Source organism: Panthera uncia, chromosome E3, assembly GCF_023721935.1.
Source record: "Panthera uncia isolate 11264 chromosome E3, Puncia_PCG_1.0, whole genome shotgun sequence".
Classification (NCBI taxonomy): Eukaryota; Metazoa; Chordata; class Mammalia; order Carnivora; family Felidae; genus Panthera; species Panthera uncia.
The window spans coordinates 11,286,564-11,313,308 of NC_064815.1; the positions used below are offsets into that span (position 1 = coordinate 11,286,564).

The 26,745-nt window shown below is 37.2% G+C and overlaps 1 protein-coding gene across 1 annotated transcript in view; it reads left to right on the forward strand.

Annotated features, from left to right (window-relative positions):
* LOC125928638 (phospholipid-transporting ATPase ABCA3-like) overlaps positions 1-26,745 on the forward strand; it is a 164,888-nt gene that overhangs the window by 36,807 nt on the left and 101,336 nt on the right. The window contains 3 exon segments of the mRNA XM_049639368.1: positions 6,413-6,586; positions 7,280-7,458; positions 8,210-8,344. Of these exon segments, the coding sequence (XP_049495325.1) occupies positions 6,413-6,586; positions 7,280-7,458; positions 8,210-8,344 (488 nt within the window).

The following is a 26,745-nucleotide window of genomic DNA, read 5'->3' on the forward strand; positions in this document are numbered from 1 at the left end:
TTGATTGACACTTCCATAAGTGTATGATATCCCTGATTGTGTCTTGTAACAATTTTTTACTTAAAGCCTATTTTATCCTATATTAGTTGAGTTACTCTAGCCCTCTTTTGGTTACTATTTACATGAAATATCTTATTCCATTCTTTCCCTTTAACAAAATTGTATCTTTGGATCTTAAAATTTTTTTTTATGTTTTATTTATTTTTGAGAGAGAGAGAGAGAGAGAGACAGACAGAGACAGAGCATGACCCGAAAAGGGGCAGAGAGACAAGGAGACACAGAATCTGAAACAGGCTCTAGGCTCTGAGCTGTCAGCACAGAGTCCAAGGTGGGGCTTGAACTCGGGAACTGTGAGATCATGACCTGAGCCGGAAGTCGGACACTTAACGACTGAGCCACCCAGGCACCCCTAGATCATTTTTAAAAAATCTCTTCTATTACCTTCACTTTTTAATTGGAGTTTAATCCATTTATATTGAAAATAATTACTGATAATGGAGGACTTATATCTTCCATTTTGGTATTTGTATTTTATATATCATACCTTTTTTGTTCCTTATATCCTCCATTTTGATTCCCTTATCATTTTTTTGTATGTATTTTCTAGTTATTTTCTTAAGGGATAATTTGGAGAGTACAATGAACACTTTAAACAACTTAATTATAATTAATACTAATTTAGCTTTAATAGTATTAAAAGCTCTGCTCCTGTCAGTCTCCATCTACCTTTTATGTTGGTATTTTCACAAACTGCATCTTTATATTTATATACCTATTAACACATCTTTACAGTTATTTACATGAATTTATTTAAGTCATATAGGAAAAAAAAGAGGTGTTATAAACCAGAAAATACCATAATTCTGATTTTCATATTTATCGATGCAGTTACCTTCACTGGAGTTTTCTATTTCTTTATATGGCTTTGAGTGACTATCCAGTATCCTTTCATTCAGATTGTTCATCCTTGTATGGCACATGTACAAGCAACAAACTCCATCAATTTTTGTTGATTTGGAAATTTCTTTTTTTTTAATGTTTATTAATTTTTTTGAGAGACAGAGCATGAGTGGGGAGGAGCAGAGAGAGGGAGACACAGAAACCAAAGCAGGCTCCAGGGTATGAGCTATCAGCACGGAGCCTAATGCGGGGCTCAAACCCACAAACCATAAGATCATAACCTGAGCCTAAGACAGAAGCTTAACCGACTAGCCACTCAGGTGCCCTGATTTGGAAATTTCTTAATGTCTACTCCATTCTTGAATGATAGTTTTGGTGTGTGCAGAATTCTTGCTTAACAGTTTAGTTTATTTTTACTTTTAATGCTTTAAAAATGTCACTCTACCTCCTTCTGGCCTGCAGCTTTCTGGCAAATTGGTTTTTAATCTGGTACATTATGAAACAGTTCTCTCTTGCTGCTTTCAAAATTCTTTTTTTTTTTTTTTGTCTTTGACTTTCCTCATTTTTGTTTTAATGTGTCTTAGTGCTGATTCCTTTGATTTTATTCCACTTGGAGTTTGTGTAGCTTCTTGGATTTGTACATTTATGTCTTTCATCAAATTTGGGAATTTTTCAGCCATTATTCCTTCATATGATTTCTCTGACCCTTTCTCTCCCTCTTTAATTTCTATGACTCCACAATTATGCACTTACTGGTACCCTTCATGGTGTCCCACAGGTCTCTTAGGCTCAATTAATCTTTCCTTATTCTTTTTCTGCTCTTCAGATCTCATAATATCAGTTGTCTTATCTTCAGTTTGCTGATTTTTTTCTTCTGCCTACTCACATATACTGTTGAACCCCTCTAATCAAATTTTCATTTCAGGTTTCTGTTTAAGCCCCCAAATTTCTGTTTCATGTCTTTTTATAATTCAAATCTCTTTATTGATATTTTCTGGTTCATGAAATATGATTCTTGTTATTTCCTTTAGCTCTTTGTTAATAGTCTCCTTTAGATATCTGTGCATATTTAGAGCACTCTATTTAAAGTCTTTGATTAATAATGTAATGTGGTAATTCTAGAAATGTCTCCCCCAACTTCATGGTTTATTGTTGGTTGTGTGGATTGTAGTTATTAACTTAGTAAGTTTTCTAAACTATTTTTACAAAGACTGTATTATTTTGATGTGTAATCACTGAAGTCTGTGCTCTGTTGGTTTAGTAATCAGCCAGCGATTTGACAGATTTCCTTAACTAGAGCAAAAAAAAAAAAGTATACTCTCTGATTGGCTCTCTGTTGGGCACTCTTTCAATGTTTAGCATTAGTCTTCACTTCTCACTTTTACAGAGCCTAAAGGTCAGCTCAAGGTTAAAGAGTAGGGTCTTCTCAGGTCAGTTTTGAACATTGTCCAACCCTGAGCATGTGAGTGGCCTTCTAGATTCTCCACTATATGTGGAAGTTTTTTAATGCCCTTATTCTTCCTTGTGTTTCTTCTTCACACCTTTTTTTCCCCAGGCTTTTTGTTGTGTCTGCTACTTTTCTCATTGTTATCCTTTGCAGCAGTCAACTGTGGGAAGTGTGTTTGCCTTTAAATGCTTTCAACAAACACTGATTGGGAGGCTGACGCTGCTCTGAGAAAGTTCAGAGGGGCGTGAAACAATGTGAAGTCCTTGAGCCACTTCCTCCGGAATCCCTCAAGGAGCCATCAGGCAGATCAGAAGAGTCAAGCATAGTTCTTTAAGAGTCAAGTCTGTATTGCACCCTCTGGTAACAGCAAGCCATATCAGGAAGGTAGACACCATCCCCATGGTTGGCACTGAGCTGGGGAGTCAGTGATGGTAGGCAGTTAAGAAAAAAACACCATAATGTTGTTTTACTGAAAGTTGTCAGCTTTTTTTCTTTATTTAAGCATTTCCCTCGTGCTTATAAGTGTTAAAAATAACATTCCAGACCTCCAAAAAATCAGCTGATTCTGACAGCTTGAACCAATCAAGCTTATATTTGTCAGTTTACTCATTGTTTAGTAGAATACAGTTTTGGAGTTCTCTGCCTAAAAGAAACATTTTAACAGTTTACCATTTGATATGTGACATTGTGATTTATAATAAATATATATATATATATATATTTGGTCTTGGTCCCCTTTTCTGGCACATAGATTTTAAAATCTTTGAAATTTTTGAAGTGTTGAGGACAGCAGAGATGTCTTTTGTTACGTATTGAGGTGGCTTTTGGAAAGCACCTAAGGATGGGGGATGGTTGCCGCAGGAGTCAACCATGTGATTAGAAGATTGCAACTCTCAGTCTCACTCCCTTGACCTCCAGCATCCAGGAGAAGGCCTGGAGGTTGAATCAGTCATCCATTGATAACTGATGATTTAATCAATTGTGCCTATTTAATGTATGAAGCCTCCATAAAAATCCAAAAGGATGGATCAGGATTGCTTCCAGTTTGGTGAACATCTGAATATTTGGGGAGAGTGGTGGAATGGGAGAGGACAAGGAAGCACCATGCCTTTGTGCTATACCTTATCTTATGCATCTTTCCATCTGGCAGTTCCTGTGTTGTATTGTTTTGAAATAAACTAATGGTCTGGTAAGATGTTTCTCTGAGTTGTGTGAGCTGCTCTAGCAGATTAATTGAGCCTAAGGAAGTGGTCCTTGGAGCCTCTGATCTATAATCAGTCAGCAGAAGCAAAGGTAATAATCTGGGCTTGTGACTGGCATCTGAAGTCAGGGTAGGGGGAATGGCCCTGTAGGACTGAATCCTTAAACTATGGAATCTGATGCTATCTTGGGATAAATAGTGTCAAAATTGAGTGACACCCAGCTAATGTCTTGGAGACTTGCTTGGTGGTATGGGGAACCCCCCCACACACACACACACATCCACTTTAAAATTGGGGTCCACAACAAGTTTTTAGGGTATAAGGTGACTGGAAGCTTTTAAAGTATATAGATATATAATTATCAGGTTAAAAAGATTCTGTTCATTTACTGTTTAAGAATTTTATCTGAGCTAAGGATATTGAGTTTTATTTAACATTTTAATTTGCATTTATTTAGATGGTAAAAATATATTTCTTCTTAATGTGCATTATATAAGCTGATTTTTAAATGCTATACCAATCTCATATTCTTTTTTTTCAATATATGAAATTTATTGTCAAATTGGTTTCCATACAACACCCAGTGCTCATCCCAAAAGGTGCCCTCCTCAATACCCATACCAATCTCATATTCTTAGAATAAATTTGTCAAGATATGTTTTCCTTTGTATACAGGCTGGATTCATTTTGCTACTATTTAGTTTAAGATTTTTACCTATATGTTCAGTAGTGAAATTGCTCTGTAATTTCCTTTTTTGTACTGCCTTTGTTTGATTTTGATATCAAGTTATGGTAGTTTTATAAAAGTACTTAGGAAGGATATCCTCTTTTTCTGTATCTCTATCTCTCTGGAAATTTCAGTGCAGTGTCCTAATCATTTCCTCTTTGAATATCTGCTAGAAGTTGCTGAAAAAGCACTGAGAAGGATTTTAATTATTGATTCAATTTCTTTAATGACTGTAGGACATTCAGGTTTTCTAGTTCTTTCAATTTTGGTAAGTTCTGTTTTCTTTAATTTATGCTTTTAGTTTTGAAATTTATTGGTGCAGTATCAATTTAATATGTGTTTCTTCTGTTTTTAATGTCTGTAAGTATCTGTCATGATATATCCTTTTTTACTCTGTACTGGTAATTTGTGCCTTCTGTCTTTTTTCTTGATCAGTTTCATAACAGGTTTGTTAGCATTATTAGTCTCTACAGAGATTCAGCTTTTGGCTTTGTTGGTTGTCTTACCTATAGTTTCGTTCTAATTTCTGCTTTTATCTTTACCCTTACGTTCCATAAACTTTGTGTTTATTGCCATTTTTTAAAGCTTTTGGTAGTGAATATTTGTCTTATTTCTTTCAATAAATGAATTTAAGGCTAGTCATTTCCCTCTTAGTACTGGTTTGCATGACACAAATTTTGATAAGTAAGCTTGTTTTGGTTGTTACTTTATTTTTTAAATATTTTTTTAGAGTTTATTTTTTTGAGAGAGAGAAAATGAGCAGGGGAGAGGCAGGGAGAGGGAGACACAGAATCCCAAGCAGGCTCCAGGCTCTGAGCTGTCACCACAGAGCCTGATATGGAACTTGAACTCACAAGATTATGACCTGAGCTGCAGTCGGAGGCTTAACCAACTGAGCCACCCAGGCACCCCTGAGCTATTACTTTAAAATGTTTTATAATTTTCCTTGTAATTTCCTTCTTTAATTGAGAATTATTCAAAGATGTGTGTCTTAATTTCTCAACATACTGGATTTTTTAGTCATCTTCTGGTTATTGATTCCCAATTTAATTTAAATCCTTTAAAATTTGTTAAGATTTATTTTATGACCTAGTTAATGTCTAGTTTTTTTGATTAATATTCCAAGTCTGTTTGAAAAAATATATATGATGAGGTTGTTTGGGGTAGTTGACATGTATTTTCATTTAGGCCAAGTTTGTTAATCTGAAGAAAGATGGTTAACATTTCTACTATGGTTGTAAATTTGCATATTTATTCTAGAATCTGTTACTTTTTGCCGTATATACTTTGATTCTTTTTTATCAGGTGCATCTGATATATTGCCTTTATTATCCCTTATTTGTCCCCTCTCATTCTCTTTATAATTTTAATTTTAGAAAATAACAGACATGTACATAAGATGTACATGTACATAAGACATGTACATAAAGATGAGTACATAAAACATAATTGTTCTAGTTGCTGAATATGGTATGTGGAGTGAGGTAAAGAAGAAAAGCAAGAATCATTCCTAATAGTGGGATAATATGTTGTATTTCATAATATCCAATTTTTATTTAGATGCTAAATTTTGCTTCTCAATGACGTTAATTGGTTTCTTAACAGGGATTTTCTTTTTGGTGTTTTATCAGAGTCACATTTTTGGAACTCTTCATATTCTAAACCATATCTGGCTTTTTAAGACCAACTTTGTATTTCTGTTTATTCAAGTATACTTCTTTTCCCCCAGTATTATGACATAGACTGAATCTCATAGTGTCTGGAAATAGAATCTAGATATTTTCTGATACCATAATAACAGTATTTACATTTATAATTTTTTTATGCTGAGTGATAATAAATATGTAAAATTTCTATTAAGAGCTATAATATTTATAGTTACTACATATAGAATGGCAAATTCCAGAAAAATCAGTTACTAAAATGTTTAATTTCAGACTTTTATTCATTCAAAAAATACTTTTGAGCACTTAGGAAGTGCCAAGTATTATATAATGTGCTGAGGAAGCAATGGTGAACAAAACAAATTTTTATTCTCAATGTGCTTATTTTATTACATACATCCTACAAAATATTTGTAGTTGAGGCTTTTGCATATTGCTTAAATTGACCTCATAATTTCCTTTTTATTTCCAGTACATTTTGCTGTTTCTGTTGGAGGTTTCATTTATCTCGTTACCTACTTTCCAGTTGTTACTGTCTCTATAAACTTTGCAGAAATGACATTCACCCAGAAGCTGGCTTCCTGTCTCAGCTCAAATATCGCAATGGGGCTGGGAACTAAATTCCTAGTCAAGGCAGAAATGGAGAGTGAGTATTTACCTTGTAAATTTGGCCATATTCTCATAAGATATTCACAGTTTTAAAGTTGATTAATATTGTTAAACTGTCCTTCAAAAAATGATATTACTTCATACCACCACCTGTAGCACATGAGTTCCTCCACATTCTCTGCATAAATTTATTCATTTACTCCATTTGGAGTTCCTCGCTGCTCTTTGATGCTAGGAGAGGAAGCAGCACAGGTCTGCTTTTAGCACCTTTCAGTCTTCCTTTTTTCATCAGTGCAATGTCTATGCAAAAATTCTTCTAGTCTTCTCTTCTGTAGATAGCATTTATTTCTGCTTTTCAATGATTATGTTTTCCAAAATTATATTTTTCAGTGAACATTTAGCATGAGGAGGGATTGAGAGAAAGGAGTCAGTGTCTTAACCCATAGGGGCTTCCTTATTTTTCTTAAAACTTATATTCCTGAGTTTTTAGTATATGTATTTTGTTTTGGTTTCACTCATAACTGATTGTTTCTGGCACATTAGAAAACATCTTAAATGATTACTTTCTCAAATGTCCTAAATTCTAGTGGTATTAGAAAGTAACTGACTATAGTAGGAATTTCTAGAAAATATTAACACCTTTTCTCTTCACTCTTTAATTATGATGCAGATGGATAACTATTTTAGTGTCGGTTGGCACCTAAATTAAATGTCAACTGTTGTCTCTTAGAAATTGGAATTAAATGGAGCAACATCTTCTCACCACCCAAAATGGAGAACTTTGGCTTTGCCCACATACTGGGAATGTTTTTATTTGATGCTTTCTTATATGGCCTTGTGGCCTGGTATATAGAAGCTGTCTTTCCAGGGGAGTATGGTGTGCCCAAGCCATGGAACTTTTTCTTGCTGGTGAGTTCTAATGCTTGTGTTACTGAGAAAGGCCACAGTCCTTATGAATATGTATTGTAATTTCTGTAAAAGCTACCATGAGTTAATTTTGCGCTGTCTATACTTGAACCAATAGATCAGGTGAAAGAATCATTCTACTTACTCCAGCCATTCACTGGCCTTTTCCTATTATACTTTAAAGCATCCAGTATATATAAATATAAATAATCTGTAGATCATGGCCTATTACCTCAAACTTTACAAACTCTGAGTAATCCATCACATTTACAGGCAAGTATTTCATAAAGGATTAAACTCAGGCATAAAGAAAGTAATATAGGATGGGTCTTTGGGTGGTAAAAAAAAAAAAAAGTTTAGTTAAGTCCCCCATCTGGGGACTGCTTTTTATCCTTGGTTAGCACAGATCTCTTGGAGTCAGAACTATAGCATGATGGCTCATTCTTTTTCTTGATTCCTTTCCTTATCTGCTAAGAGAAGATATGACAAAAAATGATACAATCATTTTTGCCATGACCTCATTTTGGAGTAATTTTCTTTTGTCCCTCTTGGACACTTATAATTTTCATAGAGTAGTCTGCTTTTATGCCCGGGAATGCAAATTATAGCCAATTAGCTCCAAAATTTAATCACAAAAAAATTTCAGCAATCCATCTCAGTACAAAAGATAACAGGCTAGAGTATTTTATAATGAATCATTTTTCACTACCATTGCAGTAATGTCACATTCATTCCCCTCTTTTTTTTTTTTTAGCGCTCTTACTGGTTTGGGGAAGCACCTAAGGGAAAAAAGGAAAGAAGGCAATTTTATGAGACAAATGAAAGCAAGTATTTTGAAGCAGAACCTACTAATTTGGTGGCAGGTATCCAAATCAAACATTTGTGCAAGGTATTGTTTCAAATTTTTTCTTCTTGGTAGGACTGAAATTTAGTTTAGTGTTCACTGTAAATGATTATTACTAGAAATACAAGAAAAAGATCACATGCTAATAAAAGATCACAGCCATCCTTTTGATCTTTGAGAAAGATTAAAAAAATCATTTTTTTTCAGTATATAATAAAAAGTCAAATCTTTTTCTCCTTCCCCCAGAATAGAGTCAGGTTTTCTATAAGCTATATGGTATCTTCCACAAATTCTCTCATTTTAAAAAGTAGAGTCTATTGGAGATGAATGATTTGAGTGTGTAAGCATTAATTTCTGTTCATAAATACTTTGCATTTATCTATTATGTAATCTTTCCCCTGTCAAGGAGTTCATCAAGGGAGGGCTTTTAATCTCTTAATTTATCTGCACCAACTGTAGGTACGTAGTATTCAGGTAACCTGTATTGGCTGTCATTCCGTTGCCTCTCAAAGGTCTACCTAAGCTTGGTTTGAACTCTTAACCGCACAGCCTATGGAAACCCAAAGCCCTCCATGCTAATTCAGCTAAATTTGGAGATGAGTATACTCTTGTCGTACCCTTTGCCTCCAGTATGCTATATGCTTTCTCTGTTTTGGTTACATCAACCCAAATGCAAAACTCACTCTTCTCCCTGGTTTTCTCAGGAAATGTAGTCACATCCAACATTTTTGTGGATATCAGTATAGATTAGGGCTGGAGGGTGTTGACCTAAGGAACACATGGTCTGTGACCATTTCCCCAGCTGTAGTTACCTTGGCCCCCCTTATTTCTCTCTTCATAATTTTCCTACCAGATTTTCCCTGAGAAGCCACTCTGATGTGACTCCTTCAGATTCTCATGAAAATGCCCAGAAGAACCAAGGTCCTTCTATGTATCACTCCATTCATTCATTCATTCATTCATTATTGACACTGGGGATATATGTGATGAAAAATCCAGATTAGACCCATGCTCTCAAGGAGCTTACATTCTAGTATGAATGAAAGTGGGTTGAGAAGTGAACAAACAGGGTAATTACAGCATACAGTCAATGCCATTGGGAAAACAAATAGGGAGGAAAAACACTTTGGGTAAGTTATTCATTTGAACTCTCTGAAAACATGGCCACTGTGGATACTGGCCACCCTCTCCAACAATAACCTCACCTGAACAGAGTCACCTCACACAGAATCAAATGCATTTCCTTGAGGAGTTGGCCCAACTATTCTCTCTCCCAAACCTTCTTGTCTTCACTCAGATGTTGATCTCAGGAACACTCCTCCATGCTAATTTCCATCTTTTGTAAACTTCCTGGATACTAACTTCTGTCTTAGAGTGTACTTCCCAGGGAACTTAATTAGGGATAGTTGGTACCTGAGTGGACTGAGAAAGCAAATGATGAGATACAAGGTAGCAGTGCAGTGTCCATAGGTGTTGAACTGGGATGTATTCCAGGGAAAGAAATCCATTAGTTGGTGTCATGTATCAAGCATGTGAAAAATATGGGTGAAGTAATTATAGGTACCATGGGATGGGTGGCTGTTTTGGGGGGAACTGATAGACTGGAGACAGAAAATTAAAGGCTGTCTATGATTAACCATCGGAGGCTAACTGAAATCTAGTCAGCCTTCCAGGAAGCACATGAAGAGATTTTCATTTCCAGCACCCAAGAGCAGAAAAGCTGAGAACTAAGCCATAGACTTAATCATAAGAATAGCAAGCTTTAGAAAAAGTTAAAATTTTAATTTAGGAAAGTCTACTCTCCCAGGATTAAGTCATTGATTTGGAGAGAATGGACTATGCAGACATAGGATAGGAAATCTAGGATGCAAAAATCTCAAGTCCCATTTTCTCCTGAACCCTTCGCCTGCAGAAATGGTTCACTCCTCCCTGTTCAAGGCTAGGATTTCTTTCTCTCTTCCTTGAAGATCCACCCCACAAGACAACTCCTTCTAGCCACTAGGAAAATAACATAGATTATATCACAAAAGGTAGTAGACAGCCTCAAAGATGATCCTCAATGACACACATCTCCTGATTTTCATGCCTTTGAATAGGCCTGACCTGTATGAGCAGTCAAGGACTGCAGAAGTGAAATGACTGCTTTCTAAGACTAAGTCATAAAATGCATTGAGGCTTCACTTTGGTCTCTTGGGTTGTTTACTCTGGCTAAGTCAACTGCCATGCTGTGAGTATACTCAGTCGCCTAAATGACTAAAAAGAGGCCCACATGGGATTAACTGAGTCCTTTCTCCAACAACCAGAACCAACTTGCCAGCCAGTTGAGTGAGTCACTTTTAAAGTGGGTCTTCCACTCCCAGTGAGCCTTTCAGATGACTGTAGCTCTTGTCAACATTTTGAATGCAAAATCAAGACAAATCCTGAGCCAGAGGTCCCGAGTTTATGAGGCCAGAAACTGTGAGGAAAAATAAATATTGTTTTAAGTCACTAAGTTTGGGTAATTTATTACTGAGCAATAGATAAATAGATATTGGTACCTGAAAATGGGATGCTGCCATAACAAAAAACCAATAAATGTGGGAGTAGTTTTAGGATTGGGAAGTGAGGGGACACTGGAAGCCTAAAGGGCCTACAGTAGGCTGTTAGCAGAAACCTAGTGATCTTGGAGATGGTTGCCTTTGAAGGCCTAAAGGGAAGTGAAGAACTGTTAACTGAAAACTGGGAGGAAAGAAGTACTTGTTATTTAAGATGCAAAGTCTGTCAACACCATCACTTAACAGTAATGTGGGAAACAGAAAATGTTACTAATGAGCTGGTTAAATGAAATATTTTCAGGTGAGTTGGTGAAGGAGCTGCCTGACTTCTTGTTGACTTAAGTAAAATGTAGTGTATGTGAGAGGAGAGAGAGAAACAGAAGAAAGGATTATGAAACTTAAAGGAGACAGATACTGGTTTAGAGAAATCCTAGCCTCTCCTGATGATGGATGATGTTGAAATTGAAGTGGCATCTAATCAAAGAGAAGATCCAGATCAAAAAACCATGGTCCAAAGTTGAACCCACAGTGTTGAATAAAGGAATTCCAGTTCAAGATGGTAACATAAGAAGACTCTAAACTCCGTCCTCCACAGAACACACCAATTATACCTATTAATAGAACAATTCTTCCTGAAGAAGTACTGAGGGCTGACTAAACAGCTACTAAACAGCTCCCAGCCTAAGGCAGGGAGAATGGCAAGAGAACAGCAAGAGAGACAGAGACATGGTAACAAAGGGAACCCCCCCCCAACTCTGTGAACAGCACTGGGACGGGGTAGTTCTGAGAGACCAACAATAGATCCTTCTGTCCTTGGGCACAGGAAAACACACACACACACACACACACACACACACACACACACACACGGTTTAAAAGGGCAACTACCTATAAAAGAGGCAACACTAGAATTGTGCTAAGCAGTGGAGGAGCTACATCACATCAAGATCACATCGAGATGACCAACCCACTTGCCATGATATCCCGACTCTGCTCTGGTCCAGGCTTCCAAGGTGGGATGAGAACATAAACTCCTCAGTCCCTCTGATCAGGATCCTGAAACTCTCACACCAGCCCCAGTCACACTGGGCATAGGGGAAAAAAAAAAAAGCCTTGGTTTAAAAGGACTGAGGAACTCTGGGAACATTCTTACCCACCTCCACCTCCAGACCAGAGCAAGGTTTGGCTATGTTGAGCTTGCAACCTGAGTGAGCCCAGGGTCCACAAGCCCATGCCAGCTGTTCTGTGGTGCTGAGGGACAGAAAACAAGCTGCAGCTTTGTGTTTTGTTGTTGTTAGTTTTTAATATTTTCATTCTATACTTATTAAAATTTGTCTTATTTTTTATTTTTTATCTTTTTTTCTTTCAAGTTTTTATTTAAATTCCAGCTCATTAACATACAGTGTAGTATTAGTTTCAGATATAGAATTAGTGATTAATCACTTATATACAACAGCCAGTGATTATCATAACAAATGCCCTCCTTAATGCCTATCACTGAATTAACCCATCATTCCCACCAACCTCCCCTCCAGGACCTTCAGTTTGTTCTCTATAGTTAAAACTCTGTTTCCTGGTTTGCCTCTTGTTTTTCTCACCCCTATGTTCACGTGTTTTGTTTCTTAATTTCCACATATGAGTGAAATCTTGTAGTATTTGTCTTTCTTTGACTTACTTCACTTAGCATAATACTCTCTAGCTCCATCCACTTCAATGCAAATGGCAAGATTTCATTCTTTTTGATGGCTGAGTAATATTCTATTGTGTGTGTGTGTGTGTGTATATATATATATATATATACACACACACACCACCTTTCTTTATACATTCATCAGTTGATGGACATTGGGCTCTTTCCATAATTTGGCTGTTGATAATGCTGCTATAAACATAGGGGTACATATATCCCTTCAAATGAGTATTTTTCTATCCTTTGGGTAAATACATAGTAGTGTAATCGCTGGCTCATAAGGTAGTTCTATTTTTAACTTTTTAAATACTGTTTTGCAGAATGGCTGCACCAGTTTGCATTTCTAACAGTGCATGAGGGTTCCTCTTTCTCTGCATCCTCTCCAACACCTGGTGTTTCATGTGTTGTTAGTTTTATCCAGTCTGGCTAGTGTGAGGTGATATCTCATTGTAGTTTTGATTTGCATTTCCCAATGATGAGTGATGTTCAGCATCTTTTCACGTGTCTGTTAGCTGCCTTGATGTCTTCTTTGGAAAAATGTCTATTCAAGTCTTCTTCTCATTTCTTACCTGAATTGTTTGTCTTTTGGGTGTTGAGTTTGTTAAGTTCTTTATGGATTTTAGATACTAACTATTTATCAAATATGTCATTTTCAAATATATTCTCTCATTCTGAAGGTTGCCTTTTAGTTTTGTTTATTGTTTCCTTCGCTGTGCAGAAGCTTTTTATCTTGATGAGGTCCCAATGAAAAGTTTATTTTTGCTTTGTTACCCTTACCTCATAAGACATATCAAGTAAGAAGTTGCTATGGCTGATGTCAAAGAGGTCGATGCCAAAGAGGTGTGTTCCCCTGAAGGACTTTTGTGGTTTTCTGTCTCACAGTTAGATCTTTCATCCATTTTTTGTGTATGGTGTAAGAAGTCCAGTGTTACCATGACTCCAAAACTGCACAAATATTCCACTGAAAAAGAGAACTATAGGCCAATATCCCTGATAGACATGGATGTAGAAATTCTCAATAAAATATTAGTAAATTGAATCCAACAGAACATTAAAAGAATCATTCATCACAATCAAGTGGGATTTATTCCTGGGTTGCAAAGGTGGTTCAATATTTGCAAATCAAGCAATGTGATATACCACATTAATAAAAGAACTGATAAGAACCATATGATCTTCTCAATAGATGAAGAAAAGAAGCTTTTGACAAAGTACAACATCCAATCATGATAAAGACCCTCAACAAAGGAGGGATAGAGGTAACATACCTCAATATAGTAAAGGCTATCTACAAAAAACCCACAGCTAGGGAATAAGACAGGTGTCCCCTCTCACCACTGTTATTTAACATAGAACTGGAAGTCCTTGCCTCAACAGACAACAAAAATAAAGGGCATCCAAATCAGCAAGGAAGAAGTCAAACTTCCATTATTCGCAGATGACATGATACCCTATATTGAAAACCCGAAAGATTCTACCAAAAAAATTGCTGGAACTGATACACGAAGTCATAGGATGATTTGATAAAGTCACATGATACAAAATCAACATACAGCAATCTGTTGCATTACTATACACCAAATATGAAGCAGCAAAAATAGCAATCAAGGAATCTATTCCATTTATAATTGCACCAAAAACCATAAGATACCTAGGAATAAACCTAACCAAAGAGGTAAAAGATCTGTATTATGAAAACTACAAAACACTAATGAAAGAAACTGAAGGGACACAAAGAAATGGAATAACATCCCATGCTCATGGATTGGTAGGACAAATTGTTAAAACATCTATACTACCCAAAGCAACACATTCAATACAATCCCTATCAAAATACCACTAGAATTTTTCACAGAGCTAGAAAAAATAATCCTAAAATTTGTTATTTTTTTATTTCTTTTTTGTTCTCTTTTTTCTTCTTTATCTTTTATCTCTTTTCTTTTTAAAATTATTCAGTTTTTCTTTATTCTCTGTAAAAAGCCACAGTTCAAAATATAACTAGCATGTACAGCCACAGCTCCAGCCAGCCATTAAAAGTCACCAAGCACACAGTCTATAGGGGGTCAGCATACACAAGACCACTCCTGTAACTTTAGGAGAAGTAGCCATTTCATCTAATCCATAGAAACAAACACAGAACGTCAATCAAAATGGGAAGATAGAGGAATATCGTCCAAAGGAAAGAACAAGACAAAACCTCAGTAAAACAATTAAATGAAATAGAGATAAGCAATCTATGTGACAAAAAAATTTTAAGTAATTACCATAAAGATACTGACTGGACTGAAGATACCATTGGAAGAACTCAGACTCCCAATAAAGAGAAGAAAATATTAAAAATAACCAATCAAAGCTGAAGAATACAATAACTAAAATTTAAAAAACACTAGAGGGAATCAACAGATTAGAGGATTCAGAAAAACATACTAGTAATCTGGAAGACAGAGTAATGGAAAGCACACAAGCTGAACAGAAAATAGTGTTTTAAAATAAGGATAGATTAAGAGATTTCCTGGGCAATATAAAGCAAACAAACATTTGTTGTAGACTATGAGTCTGGAGTTGTCTCTTGTCCAGCAAGAGAGCAGATGCAGAAATGAAAACAAGAAAGGCTAATGTCTGGGAGGAGACAAGAGCCCCAAACAGTGGTTTCATCTCTGTATTTATTGAGCCCACAAGATATTACCCACGTGGTAAACGTGAAGAAAATAAGATCTTACACAGTTGAATGTGGAGAAAAGAATCAGACAGTAATCATTAAGTTGTGTAGGAAGCAAACGGTCTGGGCTGGGGGCAAGTGGAGTTTGTGATCAAAGTACAATAGTATATTGGCGTCAGATGGAAAGTAATTTCCTGCAGGTGATATAACAAGTTACTCGTGATCCCATTACAGTATCTCGCTAGCTATCCTCGGGCACTTTTGTCCTATGGTGGTGGCTTTCCACCCTAAGCTTTTTTCTAACCCATTTATGTAAGTAGAATCTATTTCCCCACAAACATTAGCATCCCAAAAACATTTTAGGGTCAAAGGAGAAGAAGAAGGAAGTGTAGAAAACTTATTTGAAGAAATAGTAACTGAAAACTTCCATAACCTAGGGAGGAAAATAGATATCCAAGTCCAAGAAGTACAGAGAGTCCCAAACAAGAGAACACAAGGAAGTCTACACCATGGAACATAATAATTAAAATTTCAAAGGTTAAAGATAGAGAATCCTAAAATCAGAAAAACAAACAAAAATTTACCTATAAGGGAAAACCCATAAGACTACTAGCTTATTTTTCAGCAGAAATCTTGTAAGCCAGAAGGCAATGGTATGATACATTGAAAGTGCCAAAAAGAAAGAAAACCTACAGCCAAGAATACTCTACCCAGCAAGATTACCATTCAGATTTGAAAGAGAGATAATAGAGTTTCTCAAACAAAAGATAAAGGAGTTAATCACCACTAAACTAACCTCACAAGAAATGTTAAAGGGACTTCTTTAAGTCCAAAAGTGGCCATAATTATGCATAATTATGCATATGAAAAATATGAATAAAAAGATGTAAAATAATATATACTTGAATGTGGATAAGAAACTAAAGACAGAAAAGAAGGAAAAAGAAAAAACAATTTTCTTTGTTTTTTTTAAATGTGTTTGAACTTAAATGACCATCAAATTAATATAAACTGGTATTATGATGTTATATATAAATCTCATGGTAACCACAAACCCAAAACCTGTGATAGATACACACAAAAATAGAGCCAAACAAAACACTATAGATACACATTGACCAGAGGAAAAGCAAGAGAAGAAAGGAACAAAGCAAAACTAAAAATAAAAAATAGAAAACAAAATCTTAAATGGCAGTAGTTACATAACTATCAATAATTACTTTAAATGTAAATGGACTAAATGCTCATAATCCATGTCACTCAAAAGACACAGAGTATCAAAATGGGGGGAAAAACCCAAGACCCATCTATAATGCTTCCTACAAGAGACTCACATCAGATCTAAAAATGCGTATAGACTGAAAGTGAAAGGATGGAAAAACATTGACCATGCAAATGAATGTGAAAAATAAATCCAGGCTAGCAATACTATGTGTGACAAAATAGACTTTAAAACAAAAACTGTAACAAGACAGTACATAATGATAAAGGGATCGGTCAAAGGATCAGGATCAGTCAGAGGATATAATAGTTGTAAATATCTCTGAAAAAAATAAAATACTGATGAAAGAAATTAAAGATAACACAAACAAATGGAAAGATATTCCATGCTCATGGGTTAGAAGAATTAATATTGTCAAAATGTCCACATTACCCAAAGCAATCTACAGGCTCAATGCAATCCCTGTCAAAATGCAAATAGCATTTTCACAAAACTATAAAAAATAATACTGAAATTTGAATGGAATCATAAAAGCGCATGAATAATTTTTGGAAGATGGCGGCGTAGGAGGAGGCTGGGCTCACCTCGTCCTGCTGATCACTTGAATTCCACCCACACCTGCCTAAAAACCCAGAAAACCACCAGAAGACTAGCAGAAGGGACTCTCCAGAGCCAAGCATAGACAAGAGGCCAACAGAAGAGGGTAGGAAGGGCAGAGAGGCGGTGCATGCTACACAGACTGGCAGGAGGGAACCATGGCAGTGGAGGGGAAGCCCACCCAGCAAGGTGGAATCCCTGAGTCTGGCTTGCAAAAGCGGAGGGGCTGGACTGCATGAGTTCTGACAGCCAGCAGTACTTAACATCTGGAATGTTATAAGTCAACAGCTCTGCTCAGAGAGCAGGAGGACAAGAGGATACCAGGAGGGAGAGCTGCTGAGCCCCAGAAGACAAAGCTCAGCTCAGCGGGGAAAAAAGGCCCTGGCCAGCACCATCTCCCTCTCCCATCTGCCAGCCGAAACCTCAAAGGGAACCTGTTCCCCTAACCTGCTTGCACCAGACAACACCCAACACTGTGCTTCTGTGGATCCATCCCTCCGACGGGTCAGCCTCCCTCCCAGTGCTGCAAGGCCCCTCCCACAGGGGACCACCGATGGCAAAGCGAGCTGAGCCTGCCCCTCCCACCCCTGTTCACCTTGCGGATCCACCCGGACAACACAACAGATCCCATCAAAGCAGCACCACAAGCCTGGCAGTGTGCAAGTAGCCCAGAGAGGAGCCACACCACTCCACAGTGAGTCCCGCCCCTCAGAGAGGGGAAGATAAGGTACACAGCAGTCTGACTCTGGCCCCAGTGGTGGGCTGGGGACAGACATCAGGTCTGACTGTAGACCCACCCACCAACACAAGTTACTCCAGACAGCACAGGGGAAGTGCCCTGCAGTTCTATGCCACCCCAGAGATTATCCAAAATGATGAACAGAAGAACTCTCCTCAAAAGAAACTCCAGGAAGTAGCGACAGCTAAAGAACTGATCAAAAACATTTAAACAATATAACAGAAAGTGAATTTAGAATAATAGTCATAAAATTAATTGCTGGGCTTGAAAAAAGTATAGAGGACACCAGAGAATCTGTTGCTACAGGGATCAAGGAACTAAGAAATACTCGGGAGGAGCTAAAAAATGCTATAAATGAGCTGCAAAATAAAAATGGAGGCAACCACAGCTTGGACTGAAGAGGCAGAGGAAAGAATAGGTGAATTAAAAGATAAAATTATGGAACAAAGGAAGCTGAGAAAAAGATAAAAAAATCCAGGAGTGTGAGGGGAGAATTAGAGAACTAAGTGATGCAATCAAACAGAACAATATCTGTATCATAGGAATTCCAGAAGAAGAAGAGAGAAAGGGGCTGAAGGTGTACTTGAACAAATCATAGCTGAGAACTTCACTCATCTGGGAAAAGAAAAAGGAATTGAAATCCAAGAGGCACAGAGAACTTCTTTCAGACGTAACTTGAATCGATCTTCTGCATGACGTATCATAGTGAAACTGGCAAAATACAAGGATAAAGAGAAAATTCTGAAAGCAGCTAGGGATAAACAGGCCCTAACATATAAAGGGAAACCTATAAGACTATTGACAGACCTATCTACTGAAACTTGGCAGGCCAGAAAGGAATGGCAGGAAATATTCAATGTGATCAATAGAAAAAATATGCAGCCGAGAATACTTTACCCAGCAAGTCTGTCATTCAGAATAGAAGGAGACATAAAGGTCTTCCCAAACAAACAAAAACTGAAGGAATTCATCACCACTAAACCAGCCCTACAAGAGATCCTAAGGGGGATTTTGTTAGTGAAATGTTGCAAGGACCACAAAGTACCAGAGACCTCACTAAAAGCGTGAAACCTACAGACATCACAATGACTCTAAACCCATATCTTTCAGTAATAACACTGAATGTAAATGGACTAAATGCTCCAACCAAAAGACATAGGGTATCAGAATGGATTAAAAAAAAAAAAAACAAGACCCATCTATTTGCTGTCTACAAGAGACTCATTTTAGACCTGAAGACACCTTCAGATTGAAAGTGAGGGGATGGAGAACTATCTACCATGCTATTGGAAGTCAAAAGAAAGCTGGAGTATCCATACTTATATCAGACAAACTAGACTTTACATTAAAGGCTGTAACAAGAGATGAAGAAGGGCATTATATAATAATTACAGAGTCTATCCATCAGGAAGAAATGACAATTATAAATGTCTATGCACCGAATATGGGAGCCCCCAAATATATAAAACAATCACAACATAAGCAACCTTATTGATAAGAATGTGGTAATTGCAGGGGACTTTAATACTCCACTTACAACAAGGGATAGATCATCTAGACACAGGATCAATAAAGAAACAAGGGCCCTGAATGATACATTGGATCAAATGGACTTGACAGATATATTTAGAACACTGCATCCCAAAGCAACAGAATATACTTTCTTCTCAAGTGCACATGGAACCTTCTCCAGATCACATACTGGGTCACAAACCAGCCTTCATAAGTATAAAAGACTTGACATCATACCATGCACACTTTCAGACCACAATGCTATGAAACTTGAAGTCAACCACAGGAAAAAGTCTGGAAAACCTCCAAAAACATGGAGGTTAAAGAACACCCTACTAAAGAACCAATGGTCAACCAGGCAATTAGAGAAGACATTAAAAAAATATATGGAAACAAATGAAAATGAAAATACAACAATCCAAATGCTTTGGGATGCAGTGAAGGCAGTCCTGAGAGGAAAATACATTGCAATCCAGGCCTATCTCAAGAAACAAGAAAAATCCCAAATACAAAATCTAAAGCACACCTAAAGGAAATAGAAGCAGAACAGCAGAGACACCCTAAACCCGAAGAAGAAGAAAAATCATAAAGATCAGAGCAGAAATAGACAATATAGAATCTAAAAAAACTGTAGAGCAGATCAATGGAACCAAGAGTTGGTTTTTTGAAAAAATAAACACAATTGATAAACCTCTAGCCAGGCTTCTCAAAAAGCAAAGGGAGATGACCCAAATGATAAAATCATGAATGAAAATGGAATTATTACAACCAATCCCTCAGAAATACAAGCAATTATCAGGGAATACTATGAAAAATTATATGCCAACAAACTGGACAACCTGGAAGAAATGGACAAATTCCTAAGCACCCACACACTTCCAAAACTCAAACAGGAAGAAATAGAAAACTTGAACAGACCCATAACCAGCGAAGAAATTGAATCAGTTATCAAAAGTCTCCCAACAAATAAGAGTCCAGGACCAGATGGCTTCCCTGGGGAATTCCACCAGACATCTAAAGCAGAGATAATACCTATCCTTCTCAAGCTGTTCCAAGAAATAGAAACAGAAGGAAAACTTCCAGACTCATTCTATGAAGCCAGTATTACTTTGATTCCTAAACCAGACAGAGACCCAGCAGAAAAAAAAGAACTACAGGCCAATATCCCTGATGATTATGGATGCAAAAATTCTCAATAAGATACTAGCAAATTGAACTCAACAGCTTGTAAAAAGAATTATTCACCATGATCAAGTGGGATTCATTTCTAGGCTGAAGGCCTCATTCAACATTCACAAATCAATCAGTGTGATACATCACATCATAAAAGAAAAGAACCATATGATCCTGTCAATCGATGCAGAAAAAGCATTTGACAACATTCAGCATTATTTCTTAATAAAACCCTCGAGAAAGTCGGGATAGAAGGAACATACTTAAACATCATAAAAGCCATTTATGAAAAGCCCACAGCTAATATCATCCTTAATGGGGAAACACTGAGAGCTTTCCCCCTGAGATCAGGAACACGATAAGGATGTCCACTCTCACCACTGTTGTTTGACATAGTGTTGGAATCAACAATCAGACAGCAAAATCAGACAACAATCAGCAATCGGACAACAAAAGGAAATCAAAGGCATCAAAATTGGCAAAGATGAAGTCAAGCTTTCACTTTTTGCAGATGACATGATATTGTACATGGAAAACCCGATAGACTCTGACAAAAGTCTACTAGAACTGATGCATGAATTCAGCAAAGTTGCAGGATACAAAATCAATGTACAGAAATCAGTTGCATTCTTATACACTAATAATGAAGCAACAGAAAGACAAATAAAGAAACTGATCCCACTCACAATTGCACCAAGAAGCATAAAATACCTAGGAATAAACCTAACCAAAGATGTAACAGATCTGTATGCTGAAAACTATAGAAAGCTTAGGAAGGAAATTGAAGAAGATATAAAGAAATGGAAAAACATTCCATGCTCATGGATTGGAAGAATAAATATTGTCAAAATGTCAATACTACCCAAAGCTATCTACACATTCAATGCAATCCCAATCAAAATTGCACCAGCATTCTTCTCGAAGCTAGAACAAGCAATCCTAAAATTTGTATGGAACCACAAAAGGCCCTGAATAGCCAAAGTAATTTTGAAGAAGAAGACCAAAGCAGGAGGCATCACAATCCCAGACTTTAGCCTCTACTACAAAGCTGTCATCATCAAGACAGCATGGTATTGGCACAAAAACAGACACATAGACCAATGGAATAGAATAGAAACCCCAGAACTAGACCCACAAACGTATGGCCAACTCATCTTTGACAAAGCAGGAAAGAATATCCAATGGAAAAAAGACAGTCTCTTTAACAAATGGTGCTGGGAGAACTGGACAGCAACATGCAGAAGGTTGAAACTAGACCACTTCCTCACACCATTCACAAAAATAAACTCAAAATGGATAAAGGACCTGACTGTGAGACAGGAAACCATCAAAACCCTAGAGGAGAAAGCAGGAAACGACCTCTCTGACCTCAGCCGTAGCAATTTATTACTTGACACATCCCCAAAGGCAAGGGAATTAAAAGCAAAAATGAACTATTGGGACCTCATGAAGATAAAAAACTTCTGCAATGCAAAGGAAACAACCAAAAAAACTAAAAGGCAACCAACAGAATGGGAAAAGATATTTGCAAATGACATATCCGACAAAGGGCTAGTATCCAAAATCTATAAAGAACTCACCAAACTCCACCCCCAAAAAACAAATAATCCAGTGAAGAAATGGGCAGAAAACATGAATAGACACTTCTCTAAAGAAGACCTCCAGATGGCCAACAGGCACATGAAAAGATGCTCAACGTCACTCCTCATCAGGGAAATACAAATCAAAACCACACTCAGATACCACCTCACGCCAGTCAGAGTGGCCAAAATGAACAAATCAGGAGACTATAGATGCTGGCGAGGATGTGGAGAAACGGGAACCCTTTGCACTGTTGGTGGGAATGCAAACTGGTGCAGCCGCTCTGGAAAACAGTGTGGAGTTCCTCAAAAAATTAAAAATAGACCTACCCTATAACCCAGCAATAGCACTGGTAGGAATTTACCCAAGGGATACAGGAGTGCTGGTGCATAGGGGCACTTGTACCCCAATGTTTATAGCAGCACTTTCAACAATAGCCAAATTATGGAAAGAGCCTAAATGTCCATCAACTGATGAACGGATAAAGAAATTGTGGTTTATATACACAATGGACTAGTACGAGGCAATGAGAAAGAATGAAATCTGGCCTTTTATAGCAACGTGGGTGGAACTGGAGAGTGTTATGCTAAGTGAAATAAGTCATACAGAGAAAGACAGATACCATATGTTTTCATTCTTATGTGGATCCTGAGAAACTTAACAGAAGACCAATGGGGGAGGGGGAGGAAAAAAAAAAAAGAAAGGTTAGAGAGGGATGGAGCCAAAACATAAGAGACTCTCAGAAACTGAGAACAATCTGAGAGTTTATGGGGGTGGGAGGGAAGGGGGTGGGTGATTGGTGTTGGGGAGGGCACCTGTTGGGATGAGCACTAGGTGTTATATGGAAACCAATTTGACAATAAATTTCATATTTAAAAAAAAAAAGCCTGAATAGCCAAAGCAATCCTAAGAAAGAACAAAGCTGGAGGTATCAAAATCCCAGATTTCAAGATATACTACAAAGCTGTAGTGATCAAAACAGTATGGTACTGGCACAAAAGTAGACACAAAGATCAATAGAACATAAAGATAGTGACTGTGCTGAAGACACAAGTGGAAGATATCAGACCTTCAATAAATGGAATAAAATGCTCCAAATGTGGCAGCACCCAAATATATAAATCAATCACAAACATAAACTTATCGATAGTAATACCATAATAGTAGTGGACTTCCACACCCCACTTACAGCAATGGACAGATCATCTAAACAGAAAATCAACAAGAAAACAATGGCTTTGAATGACACAATGGACCAGGTGGACTTAACAGATATATTCAGAACATTTCATGCTAAAGCAGTGGAATATACATTCTTCTCCAGTGCACATGAAACTTTCTCCAGAATAGATCACATACTGGGACACAAATCAGCCCTCAAGAACTACAAAAAGATCGAGATTATACCGTGCATATTTTCAGACCACAACTCGAAGAAAAAAATTGGAAAGATAACAAATACTTGGATACTAAAGAACGTCCTGCTAAACAATGAATGGGCTACCCAAGAAGTTAATGAGGAAATTAAAAAGTACATGGAAGCCAATGAAAATGAAAGCACCACAGCCCAAAACCTCTGGGACTCAGCAAAGGTGGTTATAAGAGGGAAACATATAGCAATCCAGGCCTTCCTAAAGAAGGAAGAAAGTTCTCAGATACACAACCTAACCTTACACCTCAAAGAGATATAAAAAGAACAACAACTAAAACCCCAAACCAGCAGAAGACAAGAAAAAATAAAGATTAGAGGAAAAATCAATGCTATCAAAACCAAAAAAACAGTTGAACAGATCAATGAAACCAGAAGCTGGTTCTTTGAAAGAATTCACAAAATTGATAAACCACTAGCCAGTTTGATCAAAAGGAAAAAGTAAAGGACCCAAGTAACTAAAATCGACAATGAAAGAGGGGAGATCACAAGCAACACAGCAGAAATAAAAACAATAATAAGAGAATATTATGAGCAATTATATGCCAATAAAACGGGCAATCTGGAAAAAATGGACAAATTTTAGAAACATATACACTACCAAAACTGAAACAGGAAGAAATAGAAAATTTGTACAGACCCATAACCAGTTAGGAAATCGAATTAGTAATCAAAAATCTGCCAAAAAACAAGACTCCAGGGCCAGATGGCTTTCCAGGGGAATTCTACCAAACATTTAAGGAAGAGTTAACACCTATTCTCTTGAAGCTGTTCCAAAAAATAGAAATGGAAGGAAAACTCCCAAACTCTTTTTATGAAGCCAGCATTATTACCTTGATTCCAAAACCAGACAGAGACCTCACTAAGAAGGAGAACTATAGATAATTTCCCTGATGAACATGAATGCAAAAATCCTCAACAAGATATTAGCCAACTGGATCCAACAATACATTAAAAAAATTGTTCACCACGACCAAGTGGGATTTATACCTGGGATGCAGGTCTGGTTCAATATCCACAAAACAATGTGATTCATCACATCAATAAAAGAAAGGACAAGAATCAAATGATCCTCTCAATAAATGCAGAGAAAGCATTTGACAAAATACAGCATCCTTTCTTGATAAAAGCCCTCAAGAAAGTAGGGATAGAAGGAGCATACCTCGAGATCATAAAGGTCATATATGAAAGACCCAATGCTAATATCATCCTCATGGGGAAAAACTGAGGGCTTTCCACCTAAGATCAGGAACAAGACAGGGGTGTCTACTCTCGCCACTGTTATTCAACATAGTATTGGAAGTTTTAGGCTCTGCAATCAGACAACACAAAGAAATAAAAGGCATCCAAATCAGGCAGGGGAGGTCACACTTTCACTCTTCACAGATGACATGATACTCTATATGGAAAACCCAAAGGATTCCACCAAAAAACTGCTAGAACTGATCCATGAATTCAGCAAGGTTGCAGGATATAAAATCAATGCACAGAAATCAGTTGCATTCCTATACACCAATAATGAAGCAATGGAAGGAGAATTCAAGGAATCAATCCCATTTACAGTTGCACCAACCCATAAAATACCTAGGAATAAATCTAACTGAAGAAGTGAAAAATCTATACACTGAATACTATAGAAAACTTATGAAAGAAATTGAAGAAGACACACACAAAAAGGAAAAATATTCCATGTTTCTGGATAGGAAGAACAAATATTGTTAAAATGTCAATACTACCCAAAGCGATCTACATATTCAATGCAATACCTATCAAAATAACACCAGCATTCTTCACAGAGGTAGAACACACAATCCTAAAATTTGTTTGGAACCACAAAAGACCCGAAATAGCCAAAGCAATCTTGAAAAAGAAAACCAAAGCAGAAGGCATCACAATTCCAGACTTCAAGCTGTTTTACAAAGCCAAAATCATCAAGACAGTACGGTACTGGCACAAAAACAGACACTCAGATCAATGGAACAGAATAGAGAACCCAGAAATGGACCCACAAACGTATGGTCAACTAATCTTTGACAAAGCAGGAAAGAATATCCAATGGAATAAAGACAGTCTCTTCAGCAAGTGGTGCTGGGAAAACTGGACAGCAGCATGCAGAAAAATGAACCTGGACCACTTTTTTACACCATACGCAAAAATAAAATGGATGAAAGACCTAAATGTAAGACAGGAAGCCATTAAAATCCTTGAGGAGAAAGCAGGCAAGAACCTCTTTGACCTTGGCTGCAGCAACTTCTTACTCAACGCGTCTCTGGAGGCAAGGGAAACTAAAGCAAAAATGAACTTATTGGGACCTCATCAAAATAAAAATCTCCTGCACAGCGAAGGAAACAATCAGCAAAACTCAAAGGCAACCGACAGAATGGGAGAAGATATTTGCAAGTTACATATCAGATAAAGGGTTAGTATCCAAAATCTATAAAGAACTTATCAAACTCAACACCCAAAAAAACAAATAATCCAGTGACGAAATGGGCAAAAGACATGAATAGACATTTCTCCAAAGAAGACATCCGGATGGCCAACCGACACATGAAAAAATTCTCAACATCACTCATCATCAGGGAAATACAAGTCAAAACCACCATGAGATACTGCCTCACTCCTGTCAGAATGGCTAACATTAGCAACTCAGGCAGCAACACGTGTTGGTGAGGATACGGAGAAAGAGGATCTCTTTTGCATTCCTAGTGGGAATGAAAACTTGTGTAGACACTCTGGAAAACAGTATGGAGGTTCCTCAAAAAATTAAAAATAGAACTACCCTACGACCCAGCTATTGCACTCCTAGGTATTTATCCAAGGGATACAGGTATGCTGTTTCAAAGTGGCACATGCACCCCAGTGTTTATAGCAGTGCTATTGACAATAGCCAAAGTATGGAAAAAGTCCAAATGTCCATCAGTGGATGAATGGATAAAGAAGATATGGTATATGTATACAATGGAGTATTATTTGGCAATCAAAAAGAATGAAATCTTGCCGTTTGCAACTATGTGGATGGAACTGGAGGGTATTATCCTAAGTGAAATTAGTCAGAGAAAGACAAATATCATAAGACTTCACTCATATGAGGACTTTAAGATACAAAACAGACAAACATAAGGGAAGGGAAGCAAAGATAATATAAATACAGGGAGGGAGAAAAAACATAATAGACTCTTAAATATGGAGAACAAACAGAGGATTACTGGAGGGGTTGTGGGATGGGGGGTGGGCTAAATGGGTAAGGGGCATTAAGGAATCTGTTCCTGAAATCATTGTTGCTTAATGGTTGCTTGTGAAATTGAAG